At 37.2% G+C, this 19,605-nt stretch overlaps 1 protein-coding gene across 1 annotated transcript in view; it reads right to left on the bottom strand.

Moving 5' to 3' along the window:
* Positions 1-19,605, bottom strand: part of PGM2L1 (phosphoglucomutase 2 like 1) — a 65,306-nt gene that overhangs the window by 17,978 nt on the left and 27,723 nt on the right. Inside the window, exons 3-6 of the mRNA XM_044752496.2 lie at positions 17,792-17,959; positions 15,465-15,571; positions 14,659-14,743; positions 11,292-11,375 (exon numbers count right to left, since the gene is read on the bottom strand). Of these exons, the coding sequence (XP_044608431.2) occupies positions 11,292-11,375; positions 14,659-14,743; positions 15,465-15,571; positions 17,792-17,959 (444 nt within the window). The remainder of the gene's footprint in view (positions 1-11,291; positions 11,376-14,658; positions 14,744-15,464; positions 15,572-17,791; positions 17,960-19,605) is intronic.

Here is a 19,605-nt window from a genome sequence, read left to right as displayed (position 1 = left end):
TATATATACTGTATATATTACATACATATGTATATATTATGTTATTATGTTATATTATATAATATTATTATATAATTTTATTATTTTTATAATTATATATTTTTATATTTATATATAATTAATATAATTTATACATAATTTTATATATAAATTTTATATTTATATATAATTATATATATCTTTTCTATTATATATAATTTTTATAATTATACATATTATTATATTATATATTATATAACATATATGTTATAATATGTATATATTATATATGTTAATATATATTATATATATTATATACATATTATGTGTATATATATACACATAACAATAACATACATAACAAAGATAATCTAAGAAACCATGAAATATCCATAGAACTTGAGACTACGAAATTTAAGCATTATAAAGTGGTTCTAAGAAATCATTTTTCAGTTATAAATTAAAGTAGAATTTATGTCACATCAAATTAAATATCGGGAAAGACAGTTAATATATTCATTATTCCCTCTACATTTCAATATACGACTTTTCGGTATTTAATAAAAATATATTTCATTAAGTTGTCAGTTTGTCAAGTAGCTTGATCAACAAGACAGGAACAGTTAACAAAAAAAGCAAGAAAATGTACTACTGTAATTTACAGGATCTCAAAGTCAAAAGGGCACTGCTTAGAGACTCTCTCTAAGCAGGCATACCTCATTTTATTGTAGTTTTCTTTACTGTGCTCTGTAAAATTGGCGTTTTCTACAAATTGAAGGTTTGTAGTTAAACCTGCATCTAAGCAAGCCTATCAGCACCATTCTTCCAACAGCATTTGCTCACTTCATATCTCTGTGTCACGTTTTGGTATTTCTCACAATATTTCAAACTTTTTCATTATTATCATATTATTATGGTGATCTGTGATCAGTGATCTTTGATGCTACTACTGTAATTGTTTTGGGGTGCCATGAATCGTGCACGCATAAGACGGTGAACTTAATTGATAAATGTTTCGTGTGTTCTGACTGCTCCATTGACTGGCCATTCTCCCATCTCTTTCCCTCTCCCTGGGCCTCCCTATTCGCTGAGACACAATAATATTGAAATTAGGCCAATTAATAACACTACAACGGTCTTTAAGTTTGCAAGTGAAAGGAAGAGTCGCCTGTCTCTTACTTTAAATCAAAAGCTACAAATGATTAAGCTTAGTGAAGAAGCCAGGTCGAAGGCCACTGAAAGCTAGGCCTCTTGCGCCAAACAGCCAAAGAGTGAATGCAAAGGAAAAGTCCTTGAAAGAAATTAAAAGTGCTACTCCAGTGAACACCAAAATGATAAGAAAGTGAAACAGCCTTATTGCTAACATGGAGAAAGTTTCAGTGGTCTGGATAGATCAAATTTGCCACAACCCTCCCTTAAGTCAAAGCCTAATCCACAGTAAGACCCTAACTCTCTTAAATTCTATGAAAGCTGAGAGAGGTGAGGAAGCTGCAGAAGAAAAGTGTGAAGGTAGCAGGGGTTGGTTCACGAGGTCCAAGGAAAGAAGCCATCTCCGTAACATAAAACTGCAAAGTGAAGCAGCAAATGCTGATGTAGAAGCTGCAGCAAGTTATCAAGAAGATCTAGCTAAGATAATTAATAAAGGCAGCTACACTAAACAATGGATTTTCAATGTAGGTGAAACTGCCTTCTATTAGAACAAGATGCCATCTAGGACTTTCATAGCTAGAGAGCAGAAGTCAATGCTTGGCTTCAAAGCTTCAAACAACAGGCTGATTCTCTTGTTAGGGGCTAATGCAGCTGGTGACTTTAACTTGAAGCCAATGTTCATTTACTACTCCAAAAATCCTAGAGCCCTTAAGAACGATGCTATACCAACTCTGCCTGTGCTCTATAAACGTAACAACAAAGCCTGGATGACAGCACATCTGTCTACAACATGATTTACTGAATATTTTAAGCCCACTGTTGAGACCTACTGCTCAGAAAAAGATTCCTTTCAAAATATTACTGCTCATTGAGAATGACCTGGTCACCCAAGAGCTCTGATGGAGATATACAAGATGAATGTTGTTCATGCCTGTTAATACAACATCTATTCAGCAGCCCATGGATCAAGGAGTAATTTCAACTTTCAAATCTTATTTAAGAAATACATTTTTTTTTTTTGAGGAAGATTAGACCTGAGCTAACTGCTGCCAATCCTCCTCTTTTTGCTGAGGAAGACTGGCCCTGAGCTAACATCCATGCCCATCTTCCTCTACTTTAATGTGGGACGCCTACCACAGCATGGCTTGCCAAGCAGTGCCATGTCCCCACCCGGGATCCAAACTGACGAACCTCAGGCTGCCGAAGTGGAAGGTGTGCACTTAAGCACTGTGCCACTGGGCCGGCCCCTAAGAAATACATTTTGTAAGGCTACAGCTGCCATAGACAGTGATTTGTCTGATGGATCTGGGCAAAGCAAATCAAAAATCTGGAAAGGATTCATTATTCTACATACCATTAAGAACATTCATGATTCATGTGAAGAGGTCAAAATATCAACATTAACAGGAGTTTGGAAGAAGCTGATTCCAGCCCTCATGGATGATTTTCAGGGGCTCGAGACTTCAGTGGAGGAAGTAACTGCAGATGTGGTGAAAATAGCAGGAGAATTGGACTTAAGAGTAGAGCCTGAAGATGTGACCAAACTGCTGCAATCTCATGATGAAATTTAGGAGTTTGTTTCTCATGGATGAGCAAAAAAAAGTGGTTTCTTGAGATAGAACTACTCCTGGTTAAGATGCTGTAAAGATTGTTGAAATGATAAAAAAGTATTCAGGATATTACATAAACTTAGCTGATAAAGCAGTGGCAGGGTTTGAGAGAACTGACTCCAATCTTGAAAGATGTGCTACTGTAGGTAAAATGCTATTAAACAGCATCGTGTGCTACAGAGAAATCATTTGTGAAAGGAAGAGTCAATTAGTGCAGCAAACTTCTTTGCTGTCTTATTTTAAGAAACTGCCACAGCCACCCCAATCTTCAGCAACCACCACCCTGATCAGTCAGCAGCCATCAACATCGAGGCAAGTCCCTCCACCAGCAAAAAGATTACAACCCACTGAAGGTTCAGATGATTGTTAGCATTTTTTAGCAATAAAGTACTTTTAAACTAAGGTATGTACGTTGTTTTTTTAGACATGTCATTGCACATTTAACAGACTACAGTATAGAGTAAACATAACTTTTATATGCACGGGAAACCAAAAAATTCATGTGATCCGCTTTATTGCGATATTTGCTTTATTGTAGTGGTTTAGAACTGAACCTGTGGTGATATGAGCAACATGGTGGAATAAGCTCTCCCACTGAACTCTCCTCTCCACAATATAACGAAAAAGACATTCATATTCCAACAGAGAACATCTACACCACACAAAATATGTCTGAGAGACCCACGCAGCCATATGTTGGAAGGTGGAGAGGCTGGAGCCCCCCTTAAAGGAGGTGGAACGGGGTAAGAGAAAGTGTTTCTCCCTCTCCAAAAGACTGCAATCCAGGGATTACACGAAGGCCCCGAGAAGGAAGGAAGTGGGGAAGGGGCACCCATTCATGGGAACATCAAAGATCCCTAAGGTCCCTCACAGCCTAGGGGGAAGCCCCCTACTGAGGTGAAAGCTACCATGGGGGTGACTTCATCAAGCCAACACCCCAGGAGACCAGATAGTGAGGGCAGAGCAGGAACGCCCTGAGAGCATGCAGAATAAAGTGCCCCTCCCCTCACCAGCGCCAGCTCCTGGGCCTGGGATGCTGGCAGAACACACAGGGCTCAGAATACGCAGCTCTTGAACCCCATCCAGTGGCAATAGGTGGTAACTACGACCAAATAATACCACAGTGCACAAGAACAGAGCCACACCCTCTAGCGGTATCAAAAATTACATTAAATCTCCAGGACAGAAAGAAAATGACAAGGACTCAGAAACCAATCCTGAAGACACAGAAATATATAATTTAAATGACAGAGAATTCAAGATAGCTATCATCAAAAAACTCAATAAGTTAAAAGAGAATATAGACAAACAATTTCACGAGTTTAGGAGCTACTTCATAAAAGAGATTGAAAGTATAAAGAACCAATCAGAAATAGTGGAGATGAAAGAAACAATGGATGAGATAAAACAAAATATGAATTCCCTAAATGCTCAAGTGGATAACATCAAGGAGCAAATCAGCATAACTGAAGATAAGACATATTGAAATGCTCCAGATAGAGGAGGAGAGAGAACTAAGAATAAAAAGAAATGAAGAAAGTCTCTGAGAAATATCTGACTCAATTAGGAAATGCAACATAAGAATTATAAGTCTTCAAGAGGGAGAAGAGAAGAAGGGAGCAGAAAGTTTGTTCAAAGAAATAATAGCAGAGAACTTCCCAAACTGGGGAAAGAGATGGAAATCCATGTGGAAGAGCCTACCAGATCTCCTATATATGTCAATGTGAAAAGACCTACTGCAAGGCTTAAAGCAGTGAAACTGGCAAAAGTAAATGACAAAGAAAAAATACTAAGGGCACCAAGGTAAAAGAAAATAACCTAAACAAAGGAACCTCTATCAGGCTTTCAGCAGATTTCTCTGCAGAAACCTCACAGGCTAGGAGAGACTGCAATGACATATTCAAATCTTTGAAGCACAAAAACTTTCAGCCAAGAACACTCTATCCAGCGAAAATATCCTTGAGATATGATGGAGAAATAAAAACCTTCCCAGATAAACAAAAGCTAAGGGAGTTTGTAGCCACAAGACGCCCCCTACAAGAAATCTTCAAGATGGCCCTCATACCTGAAAAAAAAAAGGGGGGATAAAGGGCTTACAAAGCCTGGAGTAAGGAGATAAATAGGTAGACAAAAATCAGAAAATTGTAGCTATACATCAGAACAGGTTAGCAAATACTCAAGTATAACATTAAAGATAAAGGGAAGGAAAACACCAAAAACAAAGATAATCTTGTCATTTTAACCACAAACTCATAACACAAGATGGAATAAGATGTGACAAAAACAACATAAGAAGGGAAGAAGAACAGGACTGAATCAGTTTAGTCTAAGGAAATAAGAGGCCACCAGAAAATGGATTATCTTATCTACAAGATTTTGAATACAAACCTCATGATAACCACTAAACAAAAAAGCAGAGCAGAGAAGCAAATAATAAATAAGGAGAAAACTAAGAAACACAACATAAAAAACTATATAACTCAATTGGTAGACTGAAATACACAGGACAAGAACAAAGGAAATGCAGGAGAACCGGAAAATGAGTGATAAAATGGCAGCATTAAGCACTCATATCAATAATCACCCTAAATGTAAACAAATTGAATTCTCCAAGAAAAAGATACAGAGTGGCAAGATGGACTAAAGAACAAGACCCAACAATATGCTGCCTCCAGGAAACACATCTCAGTTCCAGCAACAAACACAGACTCAGAGTGAAGGGATGGAAGATGATATTCCCAGCTAATGGGAAACAAAAGAAAGCAGGTGTTGCAATACTTATAGCAGACAAAGTGGACTTTAAGATAAGACAGGAAAAGAGAGACAAAGAGGGGCAGTATATAATGATCAAGGGGACACTCCATTAAGAAGAAATAACACTTATGAATATCTATGCACCCAACACAGGAGCACCAAAGTACATAAAGCAACTATTAACAAACCTAAAAGGAGATAATAATCACACAATAATAGTAGGAGACCTCAACACTCCACTCACATCAATGGATAGATCATCCAGACAGAAAGTCAACAAAGAAACAGTGGAATTAAATGAAAAGCTAGACCAGTTGGACTTAATACACATATATAGAACTGAACGTGTAATATCTCCGAGGTATGCCTGTACTGCCTTCTACCATGTGTATGGCATGAATCTCTTCTATTGTATCCTGAATGAAAGAAAGAACACATTTAACTATGCACTATGTGTACGTACTGTGTACTAAGCTCTGTGCCAAGCAATATGGTAGACTAGATGACCTGCAAATTCCCACTCTATAAACTCCTCAAAATATTAGAAAAAGTAGAAAAAGCATTATCTAAAATGCACAGTTTAGTTCACAAGAAGGAAAGGGAAAACTCTAGGCAGTGGAAAAAAAGAAAAGAATTGGAAACCAGAGTAATAACGGTGATGCTGTGGCTGCCTGGGATTTGGGAACTGTCCGTTTATCTGATTCTTGAGGTGCAAGGCCCAGTGGAAGGCAGGAAATTGGAAAGGAGACCCCCCTCTCAGTGGAAATATAGACTAGAGAAAGTTCGGCCCACCATTATAGAAAGATGATGTGGAAGCATGTCTGTTTCTTCTTGGGTTCTGGGTTATTAAAAAAAATTCAAATCTGAGGTCTAAATTAACACAGAAATTGCTCCCAGTCAATGAAACTCCTGAGGTTCCCGCAGAGATTAAAACAGCAAAAACTGCTCTGAAGGGAGGCCCCCACATTCCAAGGCACAGAAAAGATTCTATTCATAGGCCCTGAAAGCTTTCTGTAAAAATTTATAAAACATGAGGAAAAAATCCTGGCCTTTTCCCCTGCCCACTTCTTCTTGCCTTGTATGTGGACGTGCTACCTAGAGGTACAGCAACTATTATATGATGGCCACGTTGGCAGGAAGGGCCAAAAGAACTGCAGAGATGCCACACCCAACAACACTGAGCTACAGAACCATGCTAGCCGCCACCCACCTCTGGAGTTTTTGTTATGTGAGAAAAATAAACTCCTATCAGCTGAAGGCATTTTTATGAGTTTTCTAAACCTGCAGCAGAATGTATCCCAACCTGATATAGTAGCAGAAAAATCCATGCAAGAAAAGATACCCAGGAACAAACTTTAAAAGAAATGTGAAAGATTTAAAAGAATCTTTAAAATGTTACTAAGGATCTAAAAGAAGTCTTGAAAGAATAGAAAGCTACATCCTGTTCATGAATAAGAAGCATCAATAATAATATAAAAATATTGGAGCTTCCTGGGGCCAGCCTAGTGCTGTAGCAGTTAAGTTCACACACTCCGCTTTGGTGGCCCAGGGTTCGCTGGTTCAGATCCTGAACGCAGACCTATGCACTGCTCTCAAGCCATGCTGTGGCAGGCGTCCCACATATAAAGTAGAGGAAGATGGGCACAGATGTTCGTTCAGGGCCAACCTTCCTCAGCAAAAAGAGGAGGATTGGCAGTGGATGTTAGCTGAGGGCTCACCTTAAAATAAATAAATAAATAAAAATATTGAAGCTTCCTAAATTAATCTACAAATGAAATATGATACCAATAAAAATGTCAAAATAACTTTTTTTCAAAATGGAAAAATTCCATAATACTCTGCATGGAAAAATATCATAAATAAAGTCAAAAGGCAAATGATAGTATGGGGGGAGCATGAACTACTTTTTACACATAAAAGTTCCCACAAATCAGTAAGAAATAGATGAACAACCCAAGAGAAAAATGGGCAACACCTTTAACAGACTTTTCAGGAAACGGAACACAAGTATCTTGTAAGTGCATGAAAAGATGCTCAACCTCACTTAGAAGACAGGTGCAGATTAAACATAACATTCCACCTATCTGATTGGCAAAGATCAAAATGTTTGATAACACAATAATGGAAGCTGTGGGATAAAGACCCTCATACATTGCTGGTGAGAGCATCAATTGGTATAACCACCTTGAATGGAGAATGACAAATTTTCTTTCATATTCCCTTTGACTCAGAAATTTCACTTCTGGAAATTTATCCCATAGATTAGCAGTGCCATAGAAATACAATACAAGCCACTTATGTAATTTAAAATTTTCTAGTAGTCACACTAAAAAAAGATAAAAGAAATAGGTGAAATTAACTATAATACACTTTATATAACCCAATATATCCAAAATATCATTCCAACATGCATTGAATACAAAATTATCAAATTGTTTCACTCTTCTTTTGTACTAAGTCTTTGAATCTGGTGTGTACTTTACACTTACAGCACATCTTAATTCAGATTAGTCATATTTCAAATGTTGAATAGCCATAGGTCCTTACTGTCATAGTGGCTACCATATTGGACAGTTCAGCTATAGGTGATAAGAATGAAAACAACAATTAACATTTATTGAGCATTTATTGGAGCCAGACACTACACCAGACATTTTACATGCAGTGTCTTCCTTAGTCCTCACTCTCACCCTATATTGGTTCTACTATTATCCCCAGTTTGCAGATGGGGAACTAAAGCACACAGAAATTAAATAACTTGTCTGAGGTCACAAAGCTTCTGAGCGGCAAAGGTAGGTTTCAAACCCAACTTACAGTCTTAACCACTATTCTATACTGACTCTATAAATCTACTTGCACATATGAACAAAGATATACGTAGAAGAACATTCACTGTGGCACTGTTTACAGGTAGCAGAAGATCAGAAAGAAATGTAATGTTCATCAACAGAAGATCAGTTAAATAAATTAGGATTTATCTATATAGGTTTTTAAGGTGAGTAAGGCAGACCTATCAATCAATCAGTCGAGAGAATGATCTTTAAGACTGTTTCATGCTGTTACGTGAAAAAAGCAAGGTGCAGAACACTGTATATGGTGCCCTACCACTTATGGGAAAAAAATGAGGGGGTGACAAACACATATATGATTCCACATGCATAGACTATCTCTGGAAGGAAACTAAAACCAGAAACAATATTTGCTTCTGAAGAGGAGCACTAGAGGAAAAGGACGGGAGAAAGACTTTTTTTTGCTGAGGAAGATTTGCCCTGAGCTAACATCTGTTCCAATCTTGCTCTTTTGGTATGTGGGCCACCACCACAGCACGGCCACTGACAGACGAGTAGCGTAGGTCCATGCCTGGGGACTGAACCCAGGCCACCAAAGCAGAGCAAGACGAACTTAACCACTAGGCCAACTGGGCTGGCCGGAAAGATATTATTTATTGTTAACTTTTTACATTGTTTAACTTTTTTTTTTCTGAGGAAGACTGGCCCTGAGCTAACATCCATGCCCATCTTCCTCTACTTTATATATGGGATGCCTACCATAGCATGGCTTTTGCCAAGTGGTGCCATGTCTGCACCTGGGATCCTAATCGGCGAACCCTGGGCCGCCAAGAAGCGGAACATGCAAACTTAACTGCTGCGCCACCAGGCTGGCCCTAACTTTCATACTTTTTATGTTGTGCTTACATTTCAAGAAAAAAAATCTTTGACCATCTATTATGTGACAAATATACGTTCAACAGCAATGAATATCAAAACAGACTAAGTCCCTCCACCCATAAGCTTATATTGGGAATGGGGTGGGGAGGGTCAAACAGTCAATAAACAAACAAGCTAATTCATGATAAAGAAAGCAGATAATTAGAGAGAGTGATAAGTTCTGTGAAGGAAATAAACAAGATGAGAAGGTCACTGAGGGAAGCCACTTCAGATAAGGTGGCCAGAAATGTCTCTCCAAAGAAGGAACATCTGGGCAGAAACCTGAAGGATGAAAATAAGCAAGTCTGCAAGATTTGGGAAACAGCAATCCAAGCAGAGGAAAAAACAATTACAAAAGCTCAGAGGTGGGAAAGGGCTTGGTACACTGGAAGAACTGGAAGAACAGAGAGGAGTGGCAGTGTGCCTGCAACATAGTGAGCACAGGAGAGGAATGAATGAAACAAGGTTGAAAAGGTAGGCAGGAGACAGAGTCCTGTAAGCCCCAAGGTAAGGAGTTTGGATTTTATTCGAAGAATGAGAAGGCACTGAAGAATCTGAAGCAGAAAAGTAACATGACCTGTTCATATTTTAAAAGATCATTTGGTTGCTTTCTGGAGAATGGACTGCAGGCGAGAACAATGGACACAGGAAAGAGACCACCTAGGATGCTGTAGTTCAGACAGAAGACAATAATGCTTCAGGATGGCGGAGCTAGAAGATATGGGCAGAAGTAAATATATTCAACATATATTTTAGATGTAGAATTTGTAGACCCTGTTAGTAGATTAAATGTTAGGAGTGAAGGAAAAGGAGTAATCAAGAATGATTTTTGGGTTTTGGCTGGGTGGTAGCTTCAATTTACAGAGGGGGAAGAAATGGGGAGGAACACATTTGGGTGTGTCTGTGGCAGGCTGTCGGGGGGATTAAGACCTCTGTTCTGGAGACACTAATTTTGAAATGGCTTTCAGACGTCCCAGTGGATATCGAGTAGGCAGCTAGATATAGGAGTCTGATGCTCAGAGAGAGATTTGAGTTCTTAGCTCTTTTTGACAGTTGACTGCTCCATCCTTGAGACTTTCTTATCCATTGGTTTTTATGACACCAATCTCTTCTGGTCTTTTTCCTAGCTCCAGCACTTCTTCTTTCTCCCTTCCCTTAAAGTTGATCCCTTTTGTACTTGTTTTTCTACTATACACTGTCTCTGGGCTGCTCGTCCAAATAAAGGACTTCCAAATATTCTTATATGCTTTAATATATATGGTGACCCCAAAATCTATGACTCCAGCCCAGATTTCTCCCCTGAGCAACAGATCTATATATGCAACTGCCTACAGGACATTGCTACCTGGTTGACCCACAAATATCTCAAACTTAGTATGTCCAAAACTGAATTAATCATGCTTCTTCCCTGCCTCTCTGAATGGTAACACTATCCACTTAGCTGGCCAGGGCCAAAATCTTAGATTAGTATTAAATCTTCTTTTTCTCAGTTTAACACAGCTCAGTGTACCTGGAGATCTCCCACACAAGATGAAAAACAAATATAAGATCATGGACTCATCACCCAGGAGCCCCAAACACTGGCTCAATACTGAGCTGTTTCTTCTGTTTGCCCCTCCAGAGCCACTCTTCACCTTTCTCCACCCTTTCTGCCACAGAGGCTGACACAGCAAATGGATCCTGTGGCCAGTGGGGAGCCCCGGTAGCAGGTGGGAGGGAGAGGAGAACGAGGTCAAGGTACTATTCCTCTGGCTCTCTTCCTGCAAGTTCCTATTCATTCTTCAAGTTCTTGGTACAATATGACTTTATTTCTGAAATGGCAGAGAGGATAGATTTGGGATAGGATGGGAAAATCAAAGGCAGTAAGATGTGAGAAGTAAAAAGACCAATGAAGATACTTTTGTGATAGTACATGTTGAGAAGTAATGAGGCCATGAGGGATACCCATTCTTTGAGGGCTGGCCTCAATGTTTTTATCTTTCTGTCCCCACTGTCTAGCCCTGCTCCCCAGTGTGGAAAATACACTCAGCACATATTATTTAAATAAAATAAGAACTATGAAATAAGCAAAGGTCAGGAGTCCAGGGTTTACCTTATATCCGTTGTCTTCTTTGCGGTTGTGAGATGCAGTAATCATCACACCTGCAACTGCTTTGAGCTCCTGGACTGCATATGGCTGAAAAGACAGTAACACCGTAATTCCATTTTGTTTCCTAGCTACTCATACATTTGACATGAGAATATCTCTGATTAAATACCAGACATTAAGATATAAATAGCCTAAAACCTCAACAATCAACTCTAGGTTCACTGGTTGGGGCCCATTTCTAAAAGGTCACCAATAAACACCTAACTGTCAGATTGAATGGCTCCCCCCACCCCCAAATTCTCATTTAACTTAGTCCTATAAACATCTCTCATTATTTTGTTCATTTAACAAACATTTAATGAACACCTACTATATGCCAGACACTCCGGCAGACTCTGGAGATATGAGTGGTGAATATAATCATAAAATGTTAGAGCTGGAACTAAATTTAGAAATGATCTAATCCAGCACATTATACATTGAGGTTTATCCAACACTATACACTCATAAGGGAGAAAATTCAAGTGTAGAACATAGGTCTCTTGCCTTCCAATTTGAAGATCTTTATATATGCTCTGTGGCCTCTATACCATACAAATGTCAATTCACCATCTTCTGCCCTAAAGTTAATTGCCAGGTTGGATTTCCCTTCTTCTCTGCAGTAGTTATTACTTGTCTGTGTAGGATGTTCCCCCTACTCCTAACCATCATATCTGAATTCTCTCCTCCTGGCCATGCAGAGGTGGACACATGACCCAGGCCTGATCAGAGTAATCTAGTCCCTTGATGATTTAATTCAGAGACTGGCTCATAACCTAAGCCTGGTCACAGTCCTTCTCCAAGATGTTTCTGCTGCAGGTAGTGAAGGAAGACTGCTTTTTTGACTTGAAGTCATGGTGATAAGGGGTGTGAATCTGGGACTTCCCTACTAGCTAGAGCAAACCTACCTGCAATAGGAGAGGAATGTCAATACACCGGGATTGATGGTAGCTGGAACTGGCAAGCTAGTGGCAGAATCCTACAAAAATGTCCTAAATTTCTGAACCCTCCCTGGTTTCTGTCATTCATAAGAGTTAACTGTTTAGCAATTCCTTCAATTCTCTGAGCCACTCAGTATATTTCCAATAAACCAATAGGAATAGTTTATAGAGACATTATCTATTCCTCAAACATTTGATAAAATTTGCCTATAAAATCATCTGGACCTGGCATGTTTAATTTGAGAAGATTTTTTTAAACATCAGTTCACTTTCTTTTGCGGTTATAGGTCTATTCAGGTTTTCTATTTCTTATCAGTTTTGATGTATCAATTATTCTAGGAAATTGGCCAGTTCATCTAAGCTTTCACATTTATTTGTATCATGTTGTTCAAAATATTGTGGTTTTCTTAATCTCTACTGTATTTATTATGTACCCTTTTAATTTCTTTGTCTTCTCTTTGTTTCTTGAGCACCACTGCCAAAGATTTGTCTATTTTATTAGTCTCTTCAGAGAGCCAACTTTTGCTTTTGTTGATACTCTCTTTTCTTTATTTTCTATTTAATTGGTTTTTCCTCATATCTTTGTTATTTCCTTCATTTTACTTTATTTGGATTTATTGTTTTAGTTCTAACATACTAAGTTAAAGGCTTAGCTCATTATTTTAAAATCTTTTTTCCTAATATATTCATTAAGACTATAAACTTCCCTTTAAGTATGGCTTTAGTTACATCCCATAATTTTTGCTATTTATTGTTTTCACTGTTGTTCAGTTTTAAACACAGGCAGTCCATACTTTGCTCAGTTCCAAAAGACATGAATTTCCGATACTATATTTTAGTTGAATGATACTAGTCTCCCAACACGTTCAACTTTCAGTTACTGTGCTATATTAACTGTGATTAGCTGAATAAAGTTTGTACTGAATCAAGTACAAACCTGGCTGCTAGCTCTTCAGTCCAAAATAACTGTGTGCATAAGAGATCCATCACGATCAGTGACCAATCATGTTGCTCTGTTAAAGTCTGTCAGTGATTGGTCACCGTACATCTGTTATTCAGTTCTCGAACAGACAGCAAAGAACGTAGTTGTGTTGCCTCCTTCTCTCCCAGTGATAAACCCATGTGACAGTTTGCAAAAATGGATAATTGAAAGAAGGAACTGGCCAACAAAGATGAAAGTGTAGCAAAGAAAGAGAAAGTGATAATGGTGGAAGTGAAATTTGAATCAAACATAAATGGAGTCATAGACTAATAGCTGAGAATGTTGACGCTGCCGTCATTCAAGTGACTCGAGATATGTAACCTGATGAGCTTAGTGAGGGCAAATTCATGGATATAAATGAGGGATGTGGTTGTGATGAAAAGGATGAAGGTATTCCAGAGGAAGTGATACTGTCAAAAAAAGGAATTCTCAGAGATTTCCAAAAAAAAGGATTCTCACAGAATTGAAGAGGAATTCCACCACATTGAAAGCACAAAGGATAATATGTTTGAAGCTGATCCAAACTTAGAAAGGAGTGTGACGATGTGCCAAGACACAGAAAAGATGCTCACTCGTATTGATTACATGACAAGAAGCAAGCACTGTTTGTACTCTTGATAAATTTTTTACTAAGAAATAAACACTTTAGTTCTCAATGTTTCTAATGGTTTAAATTATAGCATACTTATATAAATATTAGTTTCACGACTTTTTTCTTTTCCCTGTACATTTTTAACCAAAACTTTAACAGTCCCAGACAATCATAATTTTTCCCATTGATTATTAAGATGCTTTGCACGGTTTTAGCTTACATAGTTATCTTCACAGTCCTACTCTATCATGCACAGCAAGGACTGCCTGTAGTTTCTAATCTTCATTACGGTATCTTCCTTAATCCATAAATTATTTATAAATGTGTTTTAAAAATTCCAAACATACGGGCTTTTGTGGGTTTATTTCAAATCTTATTGCACTGGGGTCCAGGGCTAAGATTTGATAAGCAATTCTCTGGTTTTTGTTGAGATTTCCCTTGTGACCCTGCTTGATAAGAAGGAATATCCTACATCACTGAATACAGGGTTGTTACACACACACACAGCAGATCAAGCACCTAATAGCGTGTTCAAATATATCCTAAATCATTTTTGCCTGTCTGGTAAATCAGTTTCTGAAAGAAGAGTATCAAAACATCCCACCATGACTGCGGACTTGCTAACTTGATCAAACTCTCAGGTGTTCGACACACGCTCACTGAATGAAAATAAACTCAGAGCACAATTTGTTTTCCTTTGGTCCCTCATATTACTTAATAGAGAACTACATGCATGACAAACATTTGAATCCTGGTTGATTTAAGAAATCTTTTTGAGAGGAGCAAACTATACGATTACCACCACAACACACTTACTACAAAAGGTGTAGGAACATATCTTGAAAAAAGGTACACAGGAACATCTTTGGCCAGTAAGACTGCAGCAGTGAGTTCAGCAAGCCTTAAAAAAAGATGGAGATTTCACTTAGTCCTTAGCTTATTATACTTTTTAAAAACCAACCTACCACAAAATGAATATTTCACATTACCATTATTCTGAATATATAGTAGCTTAATATAACCAATTCCTATAATTACTGCTTATTCAAGCTTCATGCTCCAACTTAAAAATCTTAAATAAAATTTTTTAAAAAGGAGCTTAACAATGAACAGAATTGACATTTTAATTTCTTCCTTTTTCCTCATTCATCTTTTGGTAGCTTTTTACTAAGAAATAAAACCTGCAAAAGGCAAAAAGAACAAAGGAAAGTGAAATAAGAGACTTTGATAAACACAATAGGCATAATTACACCCTGAAAAAAAGAGTCACTATATCATGGTTATCTATGTGTGAAAATACCCTACGGGACTATAATAAGAGAATACCAGCTACATAATTTCTCCTACCCACTGCCTTCGATAAAATATTAAAATCACAACATAAGATATGATGTCATTCAAAACACTAACTTGAAATACTTTAAAATTTTATTCCTTTCTGTAAAAGCTTATCTTAGAAATATTTCTATTTCAGCTCTAAAATAAACATTATTAGCATGTGATCACATTTCTATTTGACAGTTTCCTGTTTCAGAAATCCTACTATTGGCCAAAAAAAAAGACCACCTTTTTGAAGGTGATATTCCAACCCAAATGAATCTCTGAAGCAATGAACACGGTACCTCTGGCTGCTGCAGCTGCTGGTTACCTGGCCACGTGTGTCGTACCCAACGACAAAGCCTCTCTGCTTGAAGTCTGAGAAACATCTCTCCAGGTATTTATACATCCCCTGAAGCAGAAAAAGACCAAAGATTAGCTCCTGATGAATGCCTGACTTGTCTAGACTAAAAATCTATTATTTTTACATGTAGTGTGTAGCTTACTGGCTCCTGGGGAAGCGGCTTCTGCCTTTTCGCCCATGTTTACCAATGTGGGAACAATGCTGTTCAAATCTCAAATGTGAGATGACAAACATCTATTTCCTGGCATTTCAGACACATTTAATACCACAGAAATATTAATTAAGTAACTGTTAAATCTAATACAATACATAAAACATTAGGGGAAAAAAGATGAGACATGAGAGTCAGTATGCTAAAAAAATGGTTAGAAGAGCCAAAAGAAATTATTTCTTGCCTTAAGGCTCTAGAGAACAGACTGTTGACCATTTTAGATCTTGGTAAATCATAAGGTTGAAGCTAACCAAGAGATTTGACCTATTTATGACACAAACATTTTTAATCAGCAACATACACCCTCATTAGAACATTTCTTAAGATGGCTGATCCCATTCGTAATTCCTTAGTTTTAAAATCTCACAGAAAGAAAAATCTCATAAACTAGGAAAACTTGCAGTTGAAGGGTGAGAAAAAACATTAAACGAAGCATTTAACATTGAAAACATCACAATGATAAGCTAAAACTATCTTACGAGTGATTTGCTAATTTAATAAATGTTTTCATTTCTAAAAATAATGCTTCATATTGTTACAATCCTTCAAAACTACTTTGACAAATGTTGCCACGTTTAATCCTTACAATAATCCTGAAAAGAAAGAAATGCAGATACCGTTTCTATTTTTGTCTCTTTCAACATCTCTTCAAAAAAAAACAGAAGACAGAATAAGATTGAAGCTCCATTTAATGACTTGTCCAAGGCCATTCATTCAGGTAAAACTAAGTTATACTGATTATTGAAGACCTACTATACAGCAGGCACACTAAATAACTATGTGGCAGCACCAAATGAAGCCTCAGCGACTTCTGGACCCTTCTTCCATAGCTCTCTCAAGTATAATTATTCTTCCCAACCTACTCCCTATCATTGATTGTACGTGTGCGCACACGTGCATGCATGTATGTTCACACACACAACACTTAACATAGCCCAAATTGGCCAGTTTCACCAACTTATTTATTTCTAATTGATGATACTATCCTAAAACCTCATATTATCCTCTGGTATGAAAATCCATCTTATCCCCCTATCTCTAGACTCTGAAAAGGGCCAGAGTTTAAGAATCAGATTCTATCCAGCTTTTCTACTTCACACAATGCAATCTCAATTCCTGTAAAAATGTGCACTTCTATAGAAATTGATTTTCGAACACCTCTCCACCCCTTTTTGTAAAGCCAAGGAATCCTCATTTAAAATGAAAGCTTCTGAGGAAACCCAGTATATAGGAAAAACTGAAGTGAAGCATCTCTGGATGAGGAACAGAAAGGGGACGGGGATGGGGAAGGTGGCATATACCCCACCCATTCAGTCATCCTGTCATCCTTTCTCCTCTATCCCTGTATTAGTGCTTGGCTTTAGAGAATTCCCTCAGAACAAGGCTAAAGATGATTTACTGTTTGGCAGTATCAATTAGAGTTAAGTCTATGGAACATATCTCTAGTCTAGAACTATTTTTAGTATATGCTCAATGCATTTTGGCCTTCAAGGAAAGTGCAGTTTCTTGAAGCAGTGAGGATGATTCACTGGAAAGAGAAGTAATTTATTTCTAGAGTAAGTTGTATAAAACTGAAGAGAAATAAAGCAAATTGTATCATATTACGCATTATCTTAACTCTCAAATGGAAACGGAAAACTATGTTAAAGGGAAATATTTTCAACTAAATTTTCCAAATACTCTGATTAACCTTTACCAATGGCCATATGCCAAAATGGGTAATCATCATCTTTCTATCTAAATTTGTTTCTTTGTATTAACTGGAAATGTCAATATCCATTTCCTGGTTTCAAATGCAAAGTAACATTGTCATAAAGTTGACAATGGCAACCAAAATAACTCAATCAGAATCCGTGACCTTGAAGATACATAAACGACTTCTAATATAAATCTGGGGCAAGGCCAAACATCAGAATTTATTCTACATTTTTTACATACAAGAGAATACGTACCTGGATATTAAGGTTTTTTGTTTTTTAAGAAAGGTACTACCTAATTTATAAAGCAAAAAAAATAGAGTGATAAAAACTGCACACATAATGCTTTATAAAACTTACCTGTGTTGACTGTATTACTGTAAGGTCATTAATATAGCAAAATCCTGCCCCCATTGCAGAACGAAGGCCTGCAGTCCCGAAAGTCATTCGGCAACAAAGACGATCTCGCAGCTCCTTGTTCATCCCATTCCGTATCAGATTTTCAATTTGCTCTTTTGTCTTGGGATTCTATAAGAAAGAAGTATTAAAACTTAATCAGGATCATAAGCAGAGTCCAAATAGGAAGTCCTCTTGAGGAGCCAATAAGTACTATGCATCACACAAGGTTCTACATTCACTATAAATTCCATGGTGCTACTTAGTAATATCAGTATGTCTATAAAACAATACTTGCCACTTACTGAACCCCCAGAAGGGCCAGGCCCTATTGAGGATGGTTTACATTATCTCTAGTTGTCGTAGTATTTTTTGTAACACAGTCAAGAATTTTTTTTAACAAATTGATAAGAGCTTCGGATCCAAAATAAACCTCTTAGTCAAAACCAACATCAATTAAATTAGAGTCTATATTAAGTTTTAAAAGAAATATAGAAGCTACCGGATGAATGCCATCAAAACATGCCTACCAACTACCTACCTAAACCTCTGTAATTCAAAATGACCAGATAAGCCTTATTGCTCTTTAAAGTCACATTCAATTTATCTATAGTAAAAGTTGACCCTAAAAATGTCTAACGTGTTAAATGTGGACTTAGTTAAGAATGAGAATGAAAATTCAGTCCAAACACGGCACATGAGGCAAGACATACAAACAACAATATTTTAGGATTCTGGATTTCATTAGCACATTCTTCATTTTCATAAATTTCAAGGATGTCTATCACTGAAAATAGTGCTTCACAAAAAAGTAGCAAGTTTCAAACAGAAATGCAATCATAATAAGCATACAACTTAAATGTAATTTTCCAGCATTTTTTTTAGGAGAAAGAGTAAAATATTAAGATAATAAGGTGAACCATACTTCTTTCAGGTTAGTATGGATTTAGTCCATAATATCTGCTTAGATCTTCGACATCTATAGCCTACACGTACAATAATAAATATTCAGAATAATAAGCCAAGGCACCTGAAAGGTGCTAAATATTAGAGTAAGTTTGTACTTGTAAAGAAATAAGAACATACTAACATATAATTTAAACAAAAAGGTTTTCTGGTTATAGTAGAAATTACATTAACCAGAATGCATGCTACAAATTAATGGGAAGCCATGGAAATTCTGATTAATTGAAACTGCAACCTGTTTAAAATGGATGGATGTTATCTAGACTCAAGGAGTCTCCATTTTACAAATGGCATACACTAACAAATACACAGTCTACATAAAAATATGAATAGCTATTAAGAGAAAAATCTAAATAAGACCATCTAGGCTACCATCATATTATTTCAATGTCTAAGATACTACCAGATTTGATACAGAGGTCAAAGAGACTTGGAGAGGGTTAACATTTACAAATGGGCATAAGAACGGCGAAAACTAAAAAGATTGAGGCACTTCAGTACCTAGAGGGTACACAGCATTGTCATATACTGTTAGTGGCACTGAAATTGGGATGGTCTTTTTAGAATGATTTTGCAGCAACTATCAAAATTTAAACTCACACGCCTTTTGGCCCGTACATCTCTCTGTCCACAGCAATACTTTCACATGAACAAAGAGATTTATTCATACAAGAACAGTCATTGCAGCATCTTACTGGTAGTATTATTACCATTGTATTGATGAAGAAATTAAGATTTAGAGAGGGAGTCTAGTAACACTGAGCTAATACTGGAGTCTAGACAGGATTTGAATCCAGGTTGGTCTGGCTCTA

This window comes from Equus asinus, chromosome 20, assembly GCF_041296235.1.
Source record: "Equus asinus isolate D_3611 breed Donkey chromosome 20, EquAss-T2T_v2, whole genome shotgun sequence".
Classification (NCBI taxonomy): domain Eukaryota; kingdom Metazoa; phylum Chordata; class Mammalia; order Perissodactyla; family Equidae; genus Equus; species Equus asinus.
Note: the sequence above shows the minus strand (reverse complement) of the source record. Positions and strands in the feature narration are given on the sequence as shown.